At 41.1% G+C, this 21,848-nt stretch overlaps 2 protein-coding genes across 2 annotated transcripts in view; both read right to left on the bottom strand.

Annotated features, from left to right (window-relative positions):
- LOC139070039 (eukaryotic translation initiation factor 3 subunit H-like) overlaps window positions 1-8,956 on the bottom strand; it is an 82,171-nt gene extending 73,215 nt beyond the window's left edge. The window contains exon 1 of the mRNA XM_070551615.1: window positions 8,759-8,956. Within this exon, the coding sequence (XP_070407716.1) occupies window positions 8,759-8,941 (183 nt within the window). The 5' untranslated portion in view covers window positions 8,942-8,956. The remainder of the gene's footprint in view (window positions 1-8,758) is intronic.
- A 419-nt stretch (window positions 8,957-9,375) lies between these two features.
- On the bottom strand, window positions 9,376-18,277 carry LOC107378774 (double-strand-break repair protein rad21 homolog A). The gene is made up of 14 exons (XM_015949169.3): window positions 18,144-18,277; window positions 16,556-16,747; window positions 15,766-15,895; window positions 15,565-15,664; window positions 15,273-15,379; window positions 14,986-15,183; window positions 14,761-14,886; window positions 14,538-14,663; window positions 14,002-14,225; window positions 11,260-11,413; window positions 10,964-11,109; window positions 10,571-10,762; window positions 10,355-10,438; window positions 9,376-10,242 (listed from the first exon to the last, which is right to left on the bottom strand). The coding sequence occupies exons 2-14, from the start codon at window positions 16,697-16,699 to the stop codon at window positions 10,051-10,053; spliced, it is 1,923 nt and encodes a 640-aa protein (XP_015804655.2). The 5' UTR covers window positions 16,700-16,747; window positions 18,144-18,277; the 3' UTR covers window positions 9,376-10,050.
- Window positions 18,278-21,848: the final 3,571 nt, after the last annotated feature.

Genomic DNA, 21,848 nt, shown 5'->3' with positions numbered 1-21,848 from the left:
ACACATTTGAGGACAAACAAATTAAACGGGTGAACGAATCTAAAGGAGAACAAAGCAGATGATGTCTAATGTCACCTTCTAATATGGAAGTGCATGTATAAAATTAAAAACATAATTAGGAAACATTCTGCGGTTTGTGAAAGTGGAAAAAACCTTAATTAAAACGTTTTCACATTGATTTTAATGTGTTTTAAATAAAAACTGCATTAAAGCGAGAGAGAGGCTGCGTTTAGGAGGAAGGATGTTCAGACTGGAAAACTAAAATGTTGGGAATAAAAAAACCCTGGTGCTACAATCCCTATCCAACCTGCTCTAGTTGTTTCCTTGTTCTAACACAACTGATTCAGTGGCTGAATCGCCTGCCGTAGCAGCCTGTTCATCACCTGCTGATTAAAGTCAGGTGTGTTGAAGCAGAGAAAGAACTGGATGGGGGTCTCTAAGGCCAGGGTTAGGCACACCTGGTCTTAACGCTCCCAAACAGGAAAAGTTTTGCAAAGGTTCCAAATGTGGCATCAGATTGTTGCTGTTGTTGTTGTTGTTTTTATTAAAACAGTAAATATGAGCCACTTTACTTTGATGCTGTTAAACCAAAAAGCTCTGTGAAGTTTGGCTCAAAAGCCAATGAAACGGCACTGTATTCAGGAGGAATAGGAGGGATGACCCGTGAAATTGCTCTAGGAATGCAGATTAGTTTCACTGAATGTTTTTAGGATTGATTAAGGATTTTCCTATTTTTGTATTGTAATTTATTAAAGAAATCTTATAGATGATGATTTAAGAATAATTTAAGAATATTGAAAGATTGTATTTTTGTACTTACCTGTGTCTGGGTTTTAGGATTAGTCCAATTAGTCACACCTGTTATAAATACAGCTCTGTGTTTGTTGGAGACGGTTGAGAAATGGATGGAGCGGCATGCATGGATTTTTGCTGCCTAGTTTTTAATTTGTAAAAAATGTAAATAAATGCACTTGGGTCTGCACTAGACGTCGGCCTCCTCAGTATCACTTTTTCCTCCGGAGCGCATGAGGGTCATCCTGACAAGTGCCCTCGGCGCCATAGGCACCAATACAAAGCACAGACCTAGTAGACTTTTAATCATGAACACTTTTTATTCAAATATAACTTTTAAATATCTTCATGGCTTTGTTCCAGAGGAAATGAAATAATACAAAAGCCAGCAGTACAGGAGCTAAGGGGAGCGGTTAGAGGAGACCAGGGCCGCTCGCTCCTGACAAAACCATACTAATCTGGTCAAAACAATCATTTGTTGAGAGTTCACATAATCAGGAGACACTGATTGACATCAGCAGATTTTAAAAAGAGAAAACATACAGATAGGTCAAGGTTGCATGAAGAAATCACTTTTCTGTTGCCTGTGGCTGCTCAATAACGTCCAACCAACCAAATCACAGAGTGCAACAGTAGAGGGTTCTGTCTGTGTTTATAGGAACACAAGCGGTACCGTTTAGGGCCTTCATAAAAATGAAAGAGGGTTCATGCATAAACAATGCATCACCACAATCACGGTATATAACAGTGTAATCAATCACACAGTGGTTCCTCCTGGCTTTGATGGAAAATAAGAAGATAGATACTGTATCTAAAAATAAAAGGCTGTCTTACTTTAAGCTTTTTCAATTAGAAAAGCTATGTACACACAAAATAAAAGCATGTCCCCAATGCATGTACTCATATACTTGACAGAGAACTAATAAATTATTCAACTTGGAGTGGATTAGAAAAGCATTAACTTTGCTTTGTAGAGTCAAAAGAGAGGTTTGCTGAGACTAAAATATGGTTTAAAGCTCTTCTATCTGCTGCACTGCAGTGGGAACGTAAAAACAAGGGCGTGGCTGTCAGCTGTCTATGTTTTTATCAAAAATGAAAATCTAAATTACAAAGCCGAGTAAGCCTTAGGTTATTTAAATTGTTCATTCCGATTTAAAACGCCATGCATGTACATCACCCTTCATCTAGGTTACTGGTAATGGAAATCCTCTTTTACACGACACAAAACAAAAGCACTAATTAGCCATCTCTGTGCACACGCTAACTTTTGTTGAATTGTTTACTTTCTCTTCTTTACCACTGAACATCTTTCCTGATGAACACTGAGCCAGCTGGTGAACTTTCCAGGTGTGAGGAAGGAGTCTGTCTGCATTTCCGAGTAGGAAGCTGGAGGGAACTGTAAAGCGTTAAGGGTGCACAAGAAGCTAAATTCTATTTTTCTTCACATAATAAACAGACTTTAACTTAAAGTTATGACAGCTCAGCACGTCCGGATGAAGTGTTGTGAAACAGCTTTCACACACGTCTGCTAGACCTATCAGCAGTCTTTCCTGTGATTGACCACAGCATCTAGGCTCGAGTGTTGTGTTGGCTTGAAGGGGTCAGCTCTCCAGTGGTTTCACTCTCATCTATCTGATAGGCCCTTTTATGTGAATATGAGACCCTACAACTTGAATGAATGGCCCTTGAAGTGTGGTGTGCCCCAGGGCTCAGTTCTCAGTCTTATTCTGTTTGCTTTGTACATGTTGCCACTGGGGTCCATCTTTCTGAATGACGGTATTTCCTTCCATTGTTTTGATGATGACATTCAAGTCAGTCTTCCTCTAAAATCAGGAGGAGAGTCTGTTGGTTGGTGTGGTCCTGAACATTTTACAGCTGAATGAATGTAAAAGAGAAATTGTTACTTTTAGGAATCGTACCTTGATGCTAGACATTCCTCTGGGCTATTCCTCCTGTCACAAGTCAGTGGCGAAAGATCTTGGTGTGTGCAGTGACAGTTCTCTTAAATTTTCTAAGCAGGTTAGTGCGCTAGTAGTACAGTCAAGTTTTTTTGTTTTTGTCATCTAAGGCTTCTAACGACGGTTAAGCCATATCTTCCTGCTAGGGTGTTTTAACATGTCATTTATCCGCTTGTCACCTGTAGAACAGACTATAGCAACTCCCTTTATTTTGGTTTATGCCTTCAGATGGTTTAGTATGTGGCTGCCCACCTACTGACAGGCATGAAGCCATGTGAGCAAGTTCTACCAGTCTTGAAGTCCCTTCACTGGCTTCCAGTTATTCACAGGGTCAAGTTTCAAATCTTGTTTGTTTTTAAATCCATTAGAGGCCTTGCCCCCTCTTATTTGACGGAGTTTCTAGTACCTCATACTCCAGCCAGAATGTTGCGGTCTAGCTCCCAGTTACTTCAGGAGGTCCCAGGAACCACTTGGGTCTGCTCAAACTTTAGAATCTTTTAAATTGTCACTGAAGACCTATTTATGAGACAAAGTGTTTAGCAAAACCTAAACTTTTAGTTTATTTGTTTGTAATTTATTGGCTGTGTGTTATTCATTCGCTTGTGTACCTTAGAACTAATTTTAGCTTTATAGTCAGTTTAACTGTGTTTAATGCTTTTATTATCTATTCATTTTTGTCCTTTATTCTTTCTTGGTTTTAAACTAGATGTTTTCTGTGAAGCACTTTGGTCAGCTCAGCTGCTGTTAAGTGTGCTATACAAATTAACTTGACCCAGCCTGATATTTTATGTTTATTCATCTTCAGGTGCATCAGCTGATCATTTTCTGATGGAATTGCAATGTCAGAGAACACGATCATGAGATCATTAAAGCTGTGGGGTTGTTTGTAGCACTCCTGACTGACCCAGGATCTATTTTACACATGCAGGGTTCTTTATCCCAGATGTTACAAGTACTAAAACAGTAGTAGCTGGTGTGGGAGTTGGAAAAGCCAGATGCTTGAGCTGACAGAGCAGAGCATTTGGTTCATCTTCAGGAATTTCTTATATGCCATGGCGGCGGTGCTACTACAGTCAATATTATTTATGGCTGTGGTCATCTTTCAGACACAAAGAGCGAGAGGCTGATTAACCAGCTTCCCAACAACACTACAGGAATTTGAAAGCACAACATGTCATCTTTCAGTAACCATTTGAAGTTTTCCGATGGCACACGCAGTTGTGGAGTTACAGTAAATTAAAGTCTCCATGTAAAAAGAGTCACTGATCTGTGTTGATGCTTTTGGGATAACAAACGGCTCACAAAACTGTCCAGTTGTTACCTTTAGACTTCATCTTTGCATTAAAGTACCAGCTTTTAATGTTCACATGGTAGGATGCCATGTTTGTAAACATTATTGCACAAATAAAGTGCTCAAGCTTGATTTGAATAAAATCGTGAATTTAACTGAAATCACAATTCTTGCGAGGAAAATCACAATTCAATCATTTCCTCAAATGGTTCGGTCCTACCATGAAGGTTAGGAAACCGCTTGGACCACTTTAACACCACCTAGAGGCCATTGGCATATTTACCACAAGGGGGATGGACGGAGAGCAAAATAACAAAGGCTACTTTTTGAGTTTGTACTCTTTGACCATTCTTGAAATAGCTCTTCCCTTCTTCAGATCTGACAAATATTTACTCAGATGTCTCAGAATAATTGTTTTAGTCTTAGAATCAAAGAGCTATAATTTCAGCACCAGTTAGATGGCCACCACATCAAACAGCATGTTCAAAAGTCATCATTCTGTACAACAGCTACTAACCTCCTACATATAGCCATGAAAATGCCCCCAAAATCCTCGTTATATAAAGAGGAAATTCTGGGATGCATGACTCAGGCAATCACAGACTGGCTGAGTGGTGGAGTAGGATGTACCACCTGCAAGCTCCATCACTCGGGCATCTCTGCTCGTGAACGTGTGCAAAAGGCCAGTTGGTGTTCGGCACCGCTCTAACTTGCAGGAGGAAGGCGAGCTGAAACACATTTTTTATAGAAATACTGCTAGACCTATACAGCAAGGAGACACACCAGAACTTGTACTCTAATTTTCCAAATAATTTTAATTCATATGAACAAAGGAAACTGTGTAATAAATGTTTTATGTGTGATAAAAAGTTCAACAGCCTTCACATGTTCTAGGAGATGAGCATTACTATACACATGTTCACTAATCAAAGGCCACAAGAAAACAGAGCAGGCTGTCTGGAGAGAGGGGCTAAGTGTCTAAATGAACAGGAACTGGATGAAGAAAAAGAGCACAGCGCGGACAGGTAGAGCATAAATTACACTGATAACGGTGTGGGCAGGTCACAGCCAGAGGCATTAATAATACACACGCACACACACACACACACACGAGCAGGGTGGCAGTGCTGCACCCATGATCACAACAAAAGGAAGCCCTTCCTGGATGCAGCTGCCCCCGTGTGCACACGTACAGGTTGTTCTGGGAGATGATTTATTTTAGCAGAGAGCTGAACTTGTCATGCAACAAGTTAAGAGCTAGGGGCAGCGGGAAGAGAGACGATGGGAGCAGGAGCACAGAGAAAAACAAATCTCATTCCATGCCTGCCTTTGCTTTTCTGACTGAGACGGAGGGTCGGGGGTGTCTGAGAAATAGGAGGGGTGCATGGATGGAAAAGGAGGAAAGAGTGAAAACATGCAGGAGTGAGAACTCCATGGGGAAGATGATGCTGCAGGGCAAGGAGGAAATATGGCTCTGAAATTGTGAGATGGTGAGATGAGAAGCACAAAGAAAATGCTGACAAATGAGGGCAGGAAGAGGCTCAGAGGGCGACAAGAGCAAACAGATGTGGCAACGAAGGCAAGAGAGGTGAGGAGGATGGGGGACTGGGATCCATGGCTCCCCCTGGCTGCACCTGTCAGAGGTTTCTATTCCACCATCAGATAGCGCCCTAGCCTCTCTCTCTTCAGCAGACACAGATATGCCTGCAGCCATCTTCCTTTTGGCAATCTCTTCATCACACACTTTAAAAAGCATCCTTCTGGGAGGAGAGGAGATGAGGGAGGGACAACTGACCAAAAAAAAACAGCATATAAAAGGTCAAGCAAAGGGAGCTACATTTGAGTTCAGAGAAATTCTACAGAAAGGCTACAAAGGGGGGGAAACTGAGGAGGCATCCGCCCTACAAGATAAAGGACGAAAGGTAGGAATGGTGGGGGTTTCAGTGCATTTGTATCCCGGCTTCCTGCTGCTGTGTAAATGCCATCAGGTATGGAAAGCAAATCCCTGAAAGCTCTGAGTTGGAGCGATGCACACATGTAAAAACTAGTGCTCTCTCTCTCTCTGCAGCATCATCTCTAACTGCAACACTTTCTCTCCCACACCGACACTCATGCTCAGATTTATTGATCTAGCTTACCGGCGGCTAGCCCAGCCAACTCACCTCATGTGCGGAGACCCCAGATTGATATGTGGATAGCATATTATAAATCAACAAGCTTAAAATTGAATTGTGCAAAATCAATTGCGATCCAAATCTCCCGTTGGCTGCCTTTAATTCTTATCATAAATCTTCTCTCGCTCACACAAAAAGAGCTCCTATTCCCGACACGACGGGGCTCAAGTTATGAGAAAGTACAGCGAGAGAGACAATCCTTAAATGAGTTTTCTTTTTCGTTCCGCCGCTCAAGTGTGGACGAACTCGACACACAAGAGTTGGCTGTGAGGTGCTTGGTAGAGAAGTGCTGTGGGAGTCATCTGTTGGGTTAAGCCATGGATGAAGACTATGGCAGATTCTCACTTCATCTGTCAGCTTTTGCCTGCTGACTTTGAAGAGAAAATTTCTCAAACATGTCGGTCCAAATCTGGCTTAAAATGTGAAGATTCTGGAGAATGTATAATCTGAAAGAATCTAAAAGGTAAAGTGGGGAGTAACCAAAACAACTTCCCTTAAACCAGACAGGATAACACCTGGTTGACTCAGCCTAAAATCTTTTATTTAAGATTTTTCCATTTTTTCTTCAAAATAACATAAAATTTCAATTTGAGGCAAGTTTCTGTAAAACAATATAAGGTTTCCATAGAATAACTGAACAGACAGCAGCCAGAGATACTGACTGGTGTGTATAATGTGTACCATGAGGATAGTAAGTGGTCTCCTGTGTCCATGGCATCCGATCTGTGTCACATTATTATGAGACATATTCCTGACAAGCCCAGGCTTAAGGGCCTAAGGCATGTGTAAAAGCCTCAGGGGAAGAGCTGACTGTTCACACTGTTCTTTTCATACTCCTACACCAGCTTTGAAACAAAAAAAAAAAGATAAATCAATGCTGGCGCCGTTTCAAGAAACATTTAGATTAAACTCTTCCTGTCTTTGCATGAAAATCCCAGAGCTTTTCAAATTCAACGCACCAAAAATACACCGCACAATGTACTCAGACTTCTTCCTCAGTTCATGACATAAAAGCGCCGTCTGACGTGCGTCGTACGTCAGAATAAATGAAACCAGGCTATTCCTTTTTTCCCCAAACACGGGCGATTGCTCAATCACAGTTGGTGTTTAATAGAAACTCATTGCAGAGCTGCAATCTAATTCTGTACCAGCAACAACCACTGAGAAAGTCTTCTAAAGTGGGAAAACAACCATTTCAACAACACAGAAGCAGTGATACCAACTACAGGCAAACCTGCAGCTAAACCTCTGACAGAAGGGTCATGATGTAATGCAGCAGCAACTGCTGCATATCAATGCATTCAGGTGAAACGAGGTTCATAATTCTACCTGAAATAAACATCTCCTCCAGCACCCTGAATAGAAATGAGATCACACAGAAGAAGGGGCTCGCATCTGGGATTAAAACATTCAGTTAACAAGGTTGTGGATGGAATTAGAAAAATATCAGAAGGTGAAATATTACAAATAATTGAGGTAAAATATTTAAATTTGTCAATAGAGCCTGATACCCAAGGACAGTTTTAATGAGAAAAATAAGTCTTCCTACTGGTGGATGCCAACGCAGCAAGTTTGTCCTCTGCTGTTTGTACAGAGGTATTACAGAATGTAAAGATGGACTGCGTTTTATGGTCACTTTCAACAAAAACACTAAGTATGAATAAAAAACAAGTCATTAGAGCAACACTCACTTTGAAACTATGTTGTAAAAATATGCATGAAGCAATGTGTTTACTAAAACATGTAAAACTTTATTCGTGTATGCATTTGATTTTAACACAAGCCTAAAGCTTGATTCCTGACATAATTAATTTCAAATGTAAAAACAACTTAAGTGGCCATAAAGTTATTTTCTGGAAAACTTGTCTGAATTAATGACGTCACGAAAAAGGTTTTTATACACAAAATCTTTAACAAATCAAATAACACTGATTGTTTACAAAACAATGTGAGAAATGTAACTATTATTATAATTATTTCATAACTTAATTTAAAGATTAAAAACATTTATTTGTTTTTCGTAAATATTTTATTATTAAAATTTGATGATGACGGGATTTTGATTTGGAGCCCATAGGATGCCTCCCCGTAGCAGTTTTCATAACAGTTCAACAAAAGATGATGCTAGGAATGTCTCGCATTAACATATATAAATATTTGCATAAACAGTAAATGTAAATAGTATAAAAAGGAAATAAACACCGTCACTACCATCTAGAAAATCCCTAACAGGGAGGCCCCGGCATTAGAATTAAACGCTCCCTTAGTTGCAAGCTAAGCATCAGGCAGCTAACCCAAAACAAGCCCAATTACTCTTTTACCGAGACAGTTGTGGAATAATTGTACTTTCATGTAAAGTAGTGTATATAAAAAATAGAATTGTCAAAGGATGCGGTTGGGGAAACCACAATCAAAATAAGGAATAGACTACTTCGGATGCTCATTATCTCCGCGCCATGATGATGCTAACACTTAGCGTTTGGTAGCAACCGTTTCTCTGCAAAAGCAGCTCGGTTCTCTGAAATGACAGCAGGCACACTTACCAGTCCTTCAATCTGGATCTGTTTGACTGGAGAGTCCAAAGTACCGCTTGTAGAAGCCATAGCTGCGACAGAAGTAGAGGTGGACTCTTTACGTGAAGACATGAGCCGGTGTTGGTCCACGCCAGAGAAAGGGGGAAAGAATTTGGTGATGCACTTTTCCGCTTTGGGTGCATCTCCTTTCATGTCCGTGTAGAAACATGTAATTTTAAAACATGGCTAAATGAAGTTTATTCCATCCTTTCGCTCCGCTTATAAAGTTGTTTTCCACTATTTTGTATTTCAGACATTATTCTGTATTTTGTACACAAACAGCTTCTAAATGAATTTACGTTCAATTCCAAATTTGACGCACCCACTCTTCTTGAGAAACACGTACTCGTGAGCGCTGAGGAGCTGGTACCAATCTCCAGCAGTTATTGAGTAATGGGACAAAGGTCACCCTGGAAAGATCATCTGACAGAACCACATCACTTTTCACATCTGTAGGAGGAAGCCTGAAAAAAAACCTAAGCATGCTCACGCCATGCAGAAAGGCCACAGCCATGATTTGAATCTCAAATCTATGAACCTCTGTCATAAAATATTGCTTTTAATGACCACAGACTCCTTTACTAAGCCAAGTTTTAGAAACACTTTATTTTTTTACAGATGTATCACAACTAGAAGTTATCTAAAGTCTAAAAAGATGGGACAGTGATTTGCAACAAGTTGCCTCGTTGCATAATGCAAGAGACTGATGAGCATAAACGTAAAAAAAAAAAAAAAGTACATTAAACGTAACCGATGAATTGGCTGAATTATACATCAGAAACATAATGCCAGGTATGATTTTATCGTTGACAGACTAGGTTTTTTGCCTACCCAACAAGTGCAGCAGGAAGGTGATGGAGAGTTTACGCTTCTGAGCAATAACAGTACCTTTCCAGAAAATGTACAGAACCAATACAGGATCACGTGTGATGATGCCAGATTTTAAGTACTGAAGCTGAAAGAGGGGACATCATACTAAAGATAATGAATGAGCCGACAACAGATCTTTAACTTACAAAACATTATGAAGCAAATTTTCAAATAGGTAACTGGTAAGTTTCCTTTATAAATATACTTGTAAAACATTCCTTACTCCTCATGAACCAATACTGTAGGATTATATTTGTAGTACAGTAAAATCATTTTCTTAAAAGCTTCAAACCCTTCCCAAGGGGGAAAAATGGTTCAACAGGAAAACAAAATAAAAAAGGCAAAGAGTAAAAAAGGATGTCTGTTGCAAGCAGTGTTTGTTTTTCCAATCTCTAAATGAGGTGGAATTTTGGTCCAGCTGTGGCGATGATGTCGCTGTAGGGCTGAGACTGAGTGACTTCGATGGCTTGCTGCTTCTTGAGGACCAGGAAACTGTAAAACTTGGCAGCTGCTTGTTTTCTGTTGTTGTTTCGGCACAACTCAAGCAGACTGACAGAGTCTGCACCAGTCTTCGCCATGACGCGCTACGGGAAGAGGCACAGAACTATAAATACAACCAGGAAATACACTTCTGCACTAAACTTCAGGTGACCTGAAATAAAAAAAACACAGTTGATCTATGCCAGGCTCTTCTACCTGAAGGCCGTGCAGCATTTGCTGGGTTCTCTTGTTCCATCTCTTCTCCTCCTGATCCTGGTCTCCAGCCTGACCGTCTTCTTCCTGTGAACCACAGATGATAGTTAGAACTCCTCAAGAAGCGCAGTCACCAAAAACTTTTTTTGATGGATCACTTTTCACTTGTTAGCTTTGAAGCAATTAATCAAAGCTTGATACTCTGTGGCTTCCTCTCACCCCTTCTTCTTCACTGTCGGTCTTCTTATCTGTAGGCTTATCTTCAATGAGGTCAAGCTCAGGAACAAGCTGGGTGAGGTCCACACTCGTCTGTTCTGCAGGTAAATCAATCTGAGACATGCCGAGCTGCTGAGACAGGTCTGAGCGGTCTGCCAATAGCTGCTGCTGCTGCTGCTGCTCCAGTGAAGCCATCTGAAAACCAGCAACCAAACAAGGGACATACCCAAACTTAAACCACAGGAGTAGTACGGATGCATTTATGTTTACTGCATCATACAAACTAGAGTCATTGCACCTAAACAGCCGATAAATCCAATGCAACCTTATGAGGACAAAATAACTAAATTGTGTCAAAGAACAAAACTTTGAAGACATAAAAAGTTGAGTACTCACAGGAAGGGTGTTCTCCTTGTCAACAGTTTTGCGTTTAACACCACGAGGGGTGGATGGAGGGGGCATGACGGTTTCATCCAACGTCGTCCTGCTGCCTTCCATTACAGAAGGTGCCAGCATGCTGGGCTCCTCCATGATGGTCTGGTCTAAAGGGGCGGATAGCAGAAATATTTCAAATAAAAGTACAAACCAATGAAGGCAAGTAGAGCATATTTTTGCAACAACACATTTTTAAAACAGGGTTAGCCACAAGCCTCCACTCGAAGCATCAGAGCTGGAACGTGGCCATCACTCACCAATAACATCTCGGTGCTGCGTCATGATCTCCTCTCTGGGCACCTCTGGGTTCTCCAGCTCTTTCAGGAACTCATCCAGACTATCAGCCTCGCCGCCCTTTCTCCTCTTCCTCAGCTCGTCTGGCACCAGAGGTGTCAGGCAGCGTGTGAACATCTGGGATGTAACAATGAAACTCTGAGAAGGGACCTTTTGTAAAATCAATATTCTCAATTTAATTTACAAACTGCTTTAGTGTGTCTAAAGGAAACTACATCTTAGGCCCAATCAGGGTCCGAAATTAATTTTTTTACTCACCGGCCAAGTTGGCCGGTAGATGATGAAAATCTACCGGCCAAGCATATTTTTTACCGGCCAAAATTCTAAATGATTTAGATCTACCTAAAGCATGTTACTCTATATTATGTTGATTCCAAACAGAATGACAAAATAATTAAAACTTCAATTAATAAGAAAAACAACTCTTTTGTCATTTTTACTATTTATTTATTTATTTTTAGAGATGTTTTTATGAACTCTTTCATTGAAATCTAGACAGACTCCTTGTTTTCTCTGTCCATGAAGTCTGGCCTCCTGCTTCTGACACCGTCTTTGTGCCAAAGCATTACAGCCTCATTTGGGTCCTAGTCCTTGATCTCTGGAGAACACAGCTGCACCATGAGAATATCTGAAAGTGTGTCAGGGCTAGGGTTGTCACGGTAACCGGTGTAGCGGTAAACCCCAGTAAAAAAGTTGACAACAATAATAACCGTCTTGTTTTAAAAAGATATATATTATCTCGGTGGATTACAGTGGCTGCGGTGTAGGCGCGGTGACCCTTACCAGCCACTGTATCATCTGCTGAAGTTGCCGGCGGCACGTGCGCACTTTGTTGTTTACGACCAAAACTTTCTTTAAGCTAAAGCTGAAATAATGGCCAGAGGAGACGGCACTCGGGACATTTATTATCCCTCAAAGACGACAAAGTCGAAAGTATGGGCATTTTTTTTTTTTGGATATTTGAAGAATGCCGAGGGCCAGTTGTCTGTGAAAGGCAGCAACGCTACGTGGCCATCATAATGTAGCCATTGTCTTACGACTCCGCCATCTCCGGTTCGCCACTTTTCACAAAATCTTCTGGGTGCCACTGGTCCTGGTGGTTTTTCTTCCAGTTCGACGAGTTTTCTTTTGGAAGGCTGGCTGACTCCAGTTAAAAACCGCCACATTTCACCACTAGTTTAAACACAAAGCTAACTGCTAACTTGATAAACTGATTGAATGGGATAGGTGGAAATGACGTTGGATGCGGCGTTCACGTTTCGCGTACGTTTGTGTACATTGCATGCAGGCGGGAGGAGTATCAGAAATCCATGGAAGATGACCGATAAACATAACTAATTTGGTGCAAACATTTACTCACCATGTGGCAGATAGAGCTCAAAAATTTACGAGCAAATTGCTCCATTTGGCGAGTGGCGAGTGTTAATTTCGGACCCTGAGCCCAATCCTAATACTCACACCTCCACCCTTCAATTGCGCAATCCCACCTATGGGTGTAAGGTGTTCAGATTCTCAAGTGTGGATGTTGATCACGCCCCTTTTGCAGCCTTGATCCACGCTTCACCCAAGTCAGCATTGCTGCGGACTTGGGTGAAGAGTATTACCCACAATCCATTGCTGCAGAAGAAAAGGCTCAAGTTCCTTTTCTGAAAATATGTATTTTCTAATGAAAGTAGTTCATTTTAGGACGATTAGCTGATGCTCTAAATTTTTTAGACAAAGACTTTTTAAGGCCACTTTGACCAAATTTAAGCTCTTTAAGCAGGGCAGCAGTAGCTCAACAGGTTGAGCGGGTAGTCCAGTAATCGGAAGGTTGCAGGTTCAATCCCGGCTCCAGACAGAAAATTCTGCTGTTGTGTCCTTGGGCAAGACACGTAGCCCACCTTGCCTGCTGGTGGTGATCGGAGGTACCGGTGGTGCCTCTGTCAGTGCGCCCCCAGAGTCCTTACTATGACAGGTGCTATACAAGTGCAGGTCATTTATCATTTTTAAAAACTTTATTTAAAAAATTTTAAGCTATAATTTCCAGCTATTGCCTGGAACCGGTGCTAACCACGCCACGATCGTGGGATTAGCCATCCAGTTACCATTAAACTTGCACTTCCCCATGGCGCATGCTCCCACTAGCTTAACCAGCTAATGTGCTCATCTAAAAATGGGCCTTTCACAACCAACTGAATGTGTATGGTTCCGCTTACGCCAACATCGTACACAAAAAACGCTGAACACCAACTAGAAATTCACGAAAATTTTATAGAAATAACAGAATCTTGTTTATTGGGTCTTTGGTGATTTAAGACCTTTGGAAACTGTATTTAAGGATTATTTGTCATTTAAGGATTTTTAAGGTCTTAAATTTGGAAAAGCTAATTTAAGACTTTTTAAGGACCCGCGGATACCCTGCATTAGATTGTTTGAAAGTTGTTGATAAAGGTTTTTTGTTCTAAACGCATTACAGCGACCAGTATCCAAGCATGCATTGCGGTCAACGATGCAATGCTCCCTGTCTCAATTCGGCTATTAGCACAAATGCGTATCAAAGCCTTACTGCACTTTCTTCAAGTGCACTTTGCTGAAGACCGCAGGGCGAGTATTGGGCCTTTCATTCAGTGTTTACACGAGTATGAAAGAAGCACCAAACCAGCCCCTCCTCCATCTCTCGTTGTTGGGTGGATACTAACTTGTAACTAATAGTGCTGGTGTACCTTGAGTAGTCTAGCATTCCATAGGGGTTGGGCAGGTAGAGAGAAGAGCTTCTCCACTCCTCCAGTCTCCTTCCACATCATGAGCTTCTTAGTGGGAGGAGCCAGATCCAAAGTGGTCACGATATCAGAGTAGTCAGACAGCTGGGCTCTGATGGTCTTACTATCCAACTCCTTCACGCTGTCCACGATCAGCTTTCTTTTACGCTTCGCCTTGGTCTCTTTCACTAGAAACAAAAGCAAAGTAAGCATGAAGAAAAACATAGAAAAGTATTCTGAAAATGTTAAAAGAAAATAAGTTGACTATTCATTAAAAACTATGAATGCAGTAAACAGGAAATCCAGATGTTTAGTACAGCTAGAGCATTTTCAAAACAGCCATTTTTTCTGCATCGATGACCTCTCAGACTTCCGTACATTCACCACCAACAGTCAGCGGCAGCTTTTTAATAATTTTTTGTTCCCAGATAAGTTTGATGAAACAAAGTGTCTTATTTAAAGTCTAAATCAGTAAGTAGACAGGAGGAAGTGGGACCTACCAGTGATGTCGATGGGCTCCAGGGCGAATGCCTCCTCCTCATTATGAACAAGTGTGGTCTGCTCCGTTTGGTCAGCCATTGCTGGCAGTGGTTCAGTCGGGCCAGAGTCTGGACTGTCTGGACCAGCTGGACAGACACAAAACCAGAACCTTCTTCTAGACGACAGCGCACACACGCTCAGGAACAGCTAAAAACACTTGTTTCATTGTAAACTGATACTTACGCGACTGAAGGTTGTCAAAGTCGTCCTCATCATCTCCGTGATCTGGAGGCATCATGACGCTTTCTGTGATGGCTGGAGGATCATCAAAGATGCCACCTCCATCTTCGGAGCTCAGCAGCTTGTCAACTGGAAGAGGAATGATCATGCAATGTTAAAAATGTCCTTCAGAAGAACTTTACTGTTAGACCTAAACGGTCAACCATGAGCCATCAAGGCAAAACTCACCCAGCATCCCACCATCACTGTTGCCCATAGGGCCGTCCCCAAAGTCATCATACTCCATGTGGTTGGATTTGTCGGGGAGGTTAGCTGGACCGGGCTCTGCCTCCAGCAAAAGGTTTGAGGCTGTGGCACCTTGGATGATGTCATCTTCAAATGTGCTGGCATCACGCATAATTTCTCGGTCATCCATACCGAAATCAGCTGAGGAGCAGAACCACAGACTTGTTTTTCCTTTGTCCTTTCATACGCTCAGATGGAGTGGAGAAAAACTCAGCTTATCTTTGTCTCACCAAAGTCATTGTCCTGCAGGATGTTGATGTTCCCAACATCTTCCCTCATGGTGATCTCTTCTACTCTGCTTTGGTTCAAGGTGAACTGCTGTGCCACATCAATGTCACTGACAGGAAAAGAGCCAGAAATGGCATTTAGGTCAGCAGCAGATAAAAATCTGTTCCGAAGCTGAGGGGTGACCAACAGGTCATCGTCTGTTTCTATTCTATTCTATTGTAGATCATCCATACAGTTACATGTCCTCTTTTAGAACACTTTTAACATGTTACGATACGACTCTGGTCGACTTACTCCAGATCAGGAAGTGGCTGATCAAAGTCATGGAACTCCTCAGGTAGAGTGATGGCGTTGTAAGCTGCCTCTCTGTTTTCCTCAGGAAGATCCACAACACCTGAACACAGGAACAAGAAGACTTGTCACGTAGAGCAGGAAGACCTGTGTAATCGGACCATACACTAGGTGTTACTCCAACAATGTAACAGCACTTCTCACCAGGTCTGAAGGCCATTTTGATCTTGATGAAGGCTTCATTACAGTCAGCAAGCAGATACTTGGCCTTCCTGTGGTAGATTCTCACCACCCCGAGCAGCAAGTGGCCAGATGTACGCAACGCCATCTTCACCTGGAAGCCAAAGATACCAGATGACGATGAACAATAAGGACTATAGATTAGAAATTTATAGAAAAAGCAAACGAGAAAAGTACAATAAAATATATTATTACAGTAAATGATAGAACTATGGGAATTAAGTCCTGGGCTTTTATAAACAACAGTCATTAAATACTGGGTTATTTGGCTACTGGTGTGTTGAATTATCACTCATTCACTTCATAGTTGAGAACTGTTTAGGATTTTAAAAAACAATTGGAATAAAAATGTGGAATTAAGAATAAAATAGAAAAAAGCTGAATTTGGGATAAAAAGAACTTCATAGAGCCCTGGTATTCCTGCCAAACGATTTACGAATTAATCACTTTCCCCACCAGATTTATTCTCATCATCAGAATACTCTGAAGTATCATGTTATGTTTGGAACATCCTGCCCACCCCAACACAGAGCGGCAGGAACAAATGTCATGAGAGAAAGTACTGAGTGATTTAACAGTAAAGACTTTTTGAATAATGCATCACTATTTTTCACACAGATCAATTATTTTAGCCCTTTGTGTTTTCAAAGTCAAATAAAAGTTCTCCACTCCTGATCTGGATGGAGCTGGCCACAAACAGGGAAAGGTGAAGACAGAAGGAAAAGCCACCAGTAACCAGAAGTGTTCTTGTTACCTTGGGTGAAATGATGCTCTCCACGCTGCTCTCCAAGTTGCATTCAAACACATGGGCCTTGGTCAGCTTCTTGTCCCAATGGGCCGCCAGCCAGATCTTGGCCAGCGGCCCACGTTTGCTGAGGACAAAGTGGGCGTAAAACATTGCCCTGGCTCCCCGGGTTCAAGCACTCCCTATGATAGTATGGCTTACCTAGGAAAAACAATTCACTCTGGTTAACGTAAACACACATAACGCATGTTTATAGTTTAACATAAATACACACGGTACTTAACCCTGAGCATAATAGTAGCAACATACAGTTTCTGTAAGAATCAGCCACATGAATAACACAGCTATAACTAAGGACATAACACAACAGTGCTGCAATGACAATACGTGTAAAATGTATATTATGAAAATGTAAATTTTCAAATCATTACATAACATTTGCTCATAATTAGCTCGTCTCTAGGGGCTTTGATTTGCATTTAAATACCTATTTTTATCTCTTATAGGCTTCACATAATCTGATTTACCCAGACATGGCTAAATTACACGACTAATTGTGTAATTTATGTCAAACTCTGTCCTTTTCGGATTGCTAAAGTTGGCAGCCCTTCATAAAGTCATGAAACTACAATCTTGCAACACAAACTCAACCAGTAGATTTGATAATCAGCAGCAGTGGGCAAAAACAAAGGGGCCACACACGCCAAGAACAGCAATATGCTCAAAAATCTCATGTGGTCAGTTGTGTGTCATTTTGGCGGTCCAGTTTAATCTCTTTAACCAATTTCAACGACACAAATAGTTTTTTCGAGCTACAGGTCGTTAAAGAAAAAATGTAATTGTATGAATACACGTGTTTCTAAACGTTATAGTGTTTTATTAGGACAAATACACACACTTTATTATCGGTGGCTATTAAGTCAGCTCACGTTACGTTTACTTGCTTTGTTTCCATGAAAAGGTAACCGGTTATGAACGTTACATTTGTGTAAAACATCAATGAAGTGAAATAAATAGGCAGCAATGCGTTATCAAAACAAATTCAAGTTAGTTCCGCCTATTTCTCAGTCCAATGGGCACACACTGGAAATGCATCGCGTGAAAGAGGAGAAACTTTTGCAATTTACAATTTTAAACAGTACCTTTACACACAGCACCGCATAAATTCTGCACAAGTACAATATCCACACACACGCGCACTCACCAGACGCAGAAAAACGCCTGAAAGCGTCAAAGTGATGGACGACGCCAGTAAATAGTCGGCGCCATCAAGTGGGACGAACTAAATTAGCCGAAAGCTAACTACAAAAGAAGCAATGAATTCGTAAGCAGAGCGAGCGGACCAGCACATTTAATCAACAATACAATCATTCACATTCTAAATATTGGCTCTTAAATTATTTTTCACTCTTATGAGCACAAAAAAGACTGTTTTGATGTCCACTCAAACTTTCACCCTCCATCAGTTCAACACCATCGTTTTAGCCAGCGGTTCTTCGCACAAGGCCGCGATGACAAAAGCCCGACATGCACGTCTACGCCCTTTAGTTAGGAACGAAACCCAACGCGCAACAATTGCCGCTGCAAAGACGCTTACCGAAAGGTGCCCTCTCTGAGTGAAATCACAACGATTAGGTAATTTCTCCCAGTAAATTCTCCCTTGTTGTACTCATTAAAGCAACCAAGATGGCGCCAGCCGCCTTCCTCCCGCTCAGCGCAGTCCTTTTAAAATCAGCAGGATGTTTACAGTTAAAAACGGGAGGAGGAGCCTGGCGAGAAGGCGGTTAGGCAAGCCAATTTACCATATAGCCTCTACAAAAATGTGGCGTACATGTTTTAAATATAAAACAATGCCGTGAAAAAACTACTTAAATAATATATAAATTTCGCCCTGAAGTGGTTTGTTTTACTATGATTTGTTGTTACTTTACTATTTCCTCCTCTTATGTATTTTTATTGTACAGAAGCACTTTGGTACACGTCTTTGTTTTTATTAGTGCTTCAGAAATAAATTGTAATTGTAATTTGATCTAAGAATTAAAGGATGAAATTTATTTAAAAATTATAAATACCTAGTGAAATTTTAATGCCGCTGTCATGAAGTTTGGAAAAAAAATCTAGTGAGTTTTTGAACAATACTTTCCATGCGTATTTTACCTCAATCAATCAATCAACTTTATTTATATAGCACTTATTCCTACAATACATGCAACTCAAAGTGCTTAACAAATTAAAAAGGCCCCACATACCCACATTCCCTCCCATCCCCAGAATTTTAAAAACAGTCTGACAATAAAAAAAAAACCTTCACAACACTCCTCCACTGACACACACACACACACACACACACACACACACACACACACACACACACACACACACACACACACACACGCACACCCACACACACACACACACACACACACACACACACACACGCCCTTCCCCATGATAAAAAAGCACCATTGGCTGAGATCAGATGAGCCAGACCAGCTAAGATAAGGATAAGGATACGCTATCAGGGGAGCCATCCACCTGGACAGCAGCAGCCGAGGCACTGACACCGGGCGCCCACGGCAGGGAGGGCAGAGACCCCCACCATCACCCAGGAACATACGGAAAGCACCCAGGCCGCCACAGCCGACCACCGCCGCCGGGGCAGAGGGGTCCCACAGAGGATGCACTGGTAAAAGATTAAATTAAGTTTAAAATATAAAATCCAAAGAGCTAAAATGAGAATTGTAATATAAAAAGTTATATAGATATTAAAATAATGTTTATCATACCTAATTCTTCAATTACTTTTCTGAACGACTCATCAAGCTACCTGTTTTTATTTATAATTTGGTCAGGACAGGTTTGGTCCTGCATGGTTCTCACGAACACCTTTATAGCAGGAGTAGCCCAGGAGTAGCAGGAGTAAATCAACATGGCTGCCTTCTAAGTTTTTCATAAAATGTTCCAGTTTTCTAGATGGTGAAAAATGCAGTTTGCAATAATAAATTTGGAAATTTAACTCAGAACATGAAGGGCATCATTTTGTCACGCAGGAAAGTTGTGTGATTCTGTAAACCTTTTTAAAAATATGTTCTATCGACCTGCCACTGAGAAAAATTGGATTCTGCTGAGAGCGTCAGGAGCACATAGGGGGCGCTGTGACACAAACCCTCCATGAACATTTAAACTAATCATGCAAGCAAAATGTGTACACAAAGTACACAATAAGATAAGATTGTGCGTGCTGTACTTACGTTAGCCACTACTAATGCCATTTACAGACTAATATTTTGATGTATTTAAGTTATCTTCATTTAGTTTAGTTTAGACTAGAATAAACCTTATTAAACCCACAGTGGGGAAATTCACTTTAAGTTCATAGTTTAAGTTTATTTGACAGGACAGTACAAAAAGACATGTTAGAACAACACACACACACACACACACACACACACACACACACACACACACACACACACACACACACAACAAGACATTAATATAACTAACAAAAGTAGATAAAGTAACATGTTTGTTTTTGTTCCACAGTTTTACCTAGGAGGTGAAAACTCTACCAGCCTTAGGGTAACTGTTCCAAATCTGATGACCTCATTTAAAACAAAGTAGTATAAGAATTTTTTCCTAAAATTTCAACAGGTACTTAAAATCCAGTGTTCAATAATTATTAAAATATTTGATGGTGTTACATGATTGGTGGCCTTCTAAGGGTCACAGTGACTCAGATCTCATACAGCAAATTCATTTTTGATTGAATTATTCAAAATTAATTCTGTCTCACAATTATTTACAGAATTTGATTAGCAGCCCCAGACCATCACACTACCTCCACCATATGTGACTGTTGCTATGATCTTTTCTAAAATGCAGAGGTGGATTCGTACCATCACAGAGCGTGTTGTCATGCTTTTAGCTTCATGCTGTCAGATGGGTTCAGCTGAAGTACTGATTATGCATGTCTGTGTGCGGCTGGTGAGATTTTACTCAGATTTTGAAAGCATGTGGTTGATGTGGTTAATTGACATAATGGGAATAGTATTTTTTCTCCTTTGGCCAGCTTGGTTTGGATAGCTTTGTTTCTCTTAATAAAGGAAATCATTTAAAAACAGCTTTAAAAATGTAAATATGTTTGATGTAGAAACTTGTTTTCTGATCTGAAACTTTTAAGTTTGACAAAAAAAGAAGAAGAAGTTTACATTTGTAAACGGACAACTATGCAACATATGCAAACATATGACCAATAGGAGTCACAATAATACACCGGTGGTGTGATATGTGCAGAGAACACACTCATGTAGTGACAACCCAACGTGTTGCTCAGTGAGTCAAATAAAATGTCAAATTTAAATGAGGAGACTGTTAAATTGCTCAACTTGTATGCAGAGAGCTGAACTCTCCAAAAACCAATTTCCAGTCACTATATTAGATGCAGAGATGAGAAATATGCCTGACAGACAGAGTGACTCATCCACAGTCGAAGTGGGAAGCGGGCATGCAGCAAAGCGGATTTGTCTGGTGGGCATCTGTTGCAGCAGAACTGCTGCCAGCTGAGTGTGTTTATAATTTGCAATCCTCAGAGCTTCTTGTCACTGAGTAACCTGGATAATGAGGCAGCAATACGGTAAACTTAGCTCTGGTGCGCATGCAGGATTTATTTAAGTCAAATTCACATAAGATCCACGCAGAACTAGTCCTGTTTTATTGTAAAGAACACATCAGGGGTTCTCTAATCAAACGTGTTCTAAGATGGCTCTTTTATTGTGAGTTTACTAAAATAGTGCCCAGATCCCGTGGATGGTGATGACACAAAGACCCTACAGGCAGGAAGGGTTGTTTCAAATAAAGCTTCTCATTTAAACTGAGGTCCTGTCATGCAGCAGCAGGAGTTTGCACTTCCACATACAGACACACGTTCTTCAGAATAAACTCCCGAAATGTGCCTGACTCGTTTTAATACAGCACTGCCCGACTTTAGGCTCCCATCTGTCAAACTGGATGATTTTATCTCCAGAGCAGCTTGCTGTTATCATGTCACCAATATGTCTGAACAGCCTCAGAGAAAACAGATCGTTTTTTTCCCACAAACAGATAATGTTCTGCTGGAGACATGCCATGCTTCTTAGAAATCAAAGACTTCATCTCTTCATATCAAAGCTGGTAAATCATCGTCCGTCTGTCCGTCCGTCCGTCCGTCCGTCCGTCCATCCATCCATCCATCCATCCATCCGTCCGTCCGTCCGTCCGTCCATCCATTCCGTCCGTCCATGGTCTGGTCACGGGGGAAGCA

Source organism: Nothobranchius furzeri, chromosome 5 (assembly GCF_043380555.1).
Source record: "Nothobranchius furzeri strain GRZ-AD chromosome 5, NfurGRZ-RIMD1, whole genome shotgun sequence".
NCBI classification, from domain to species: Eukaryota; Metazoa; Chordata; class Actinopteri; order Cyprinodontiformes; family Nothobranchiidae; genus Nothobranchius; species Nothobranchius furzeri.
This window is presented reverse-complemented; position numbering and strand designations above follow the sequence as displayed.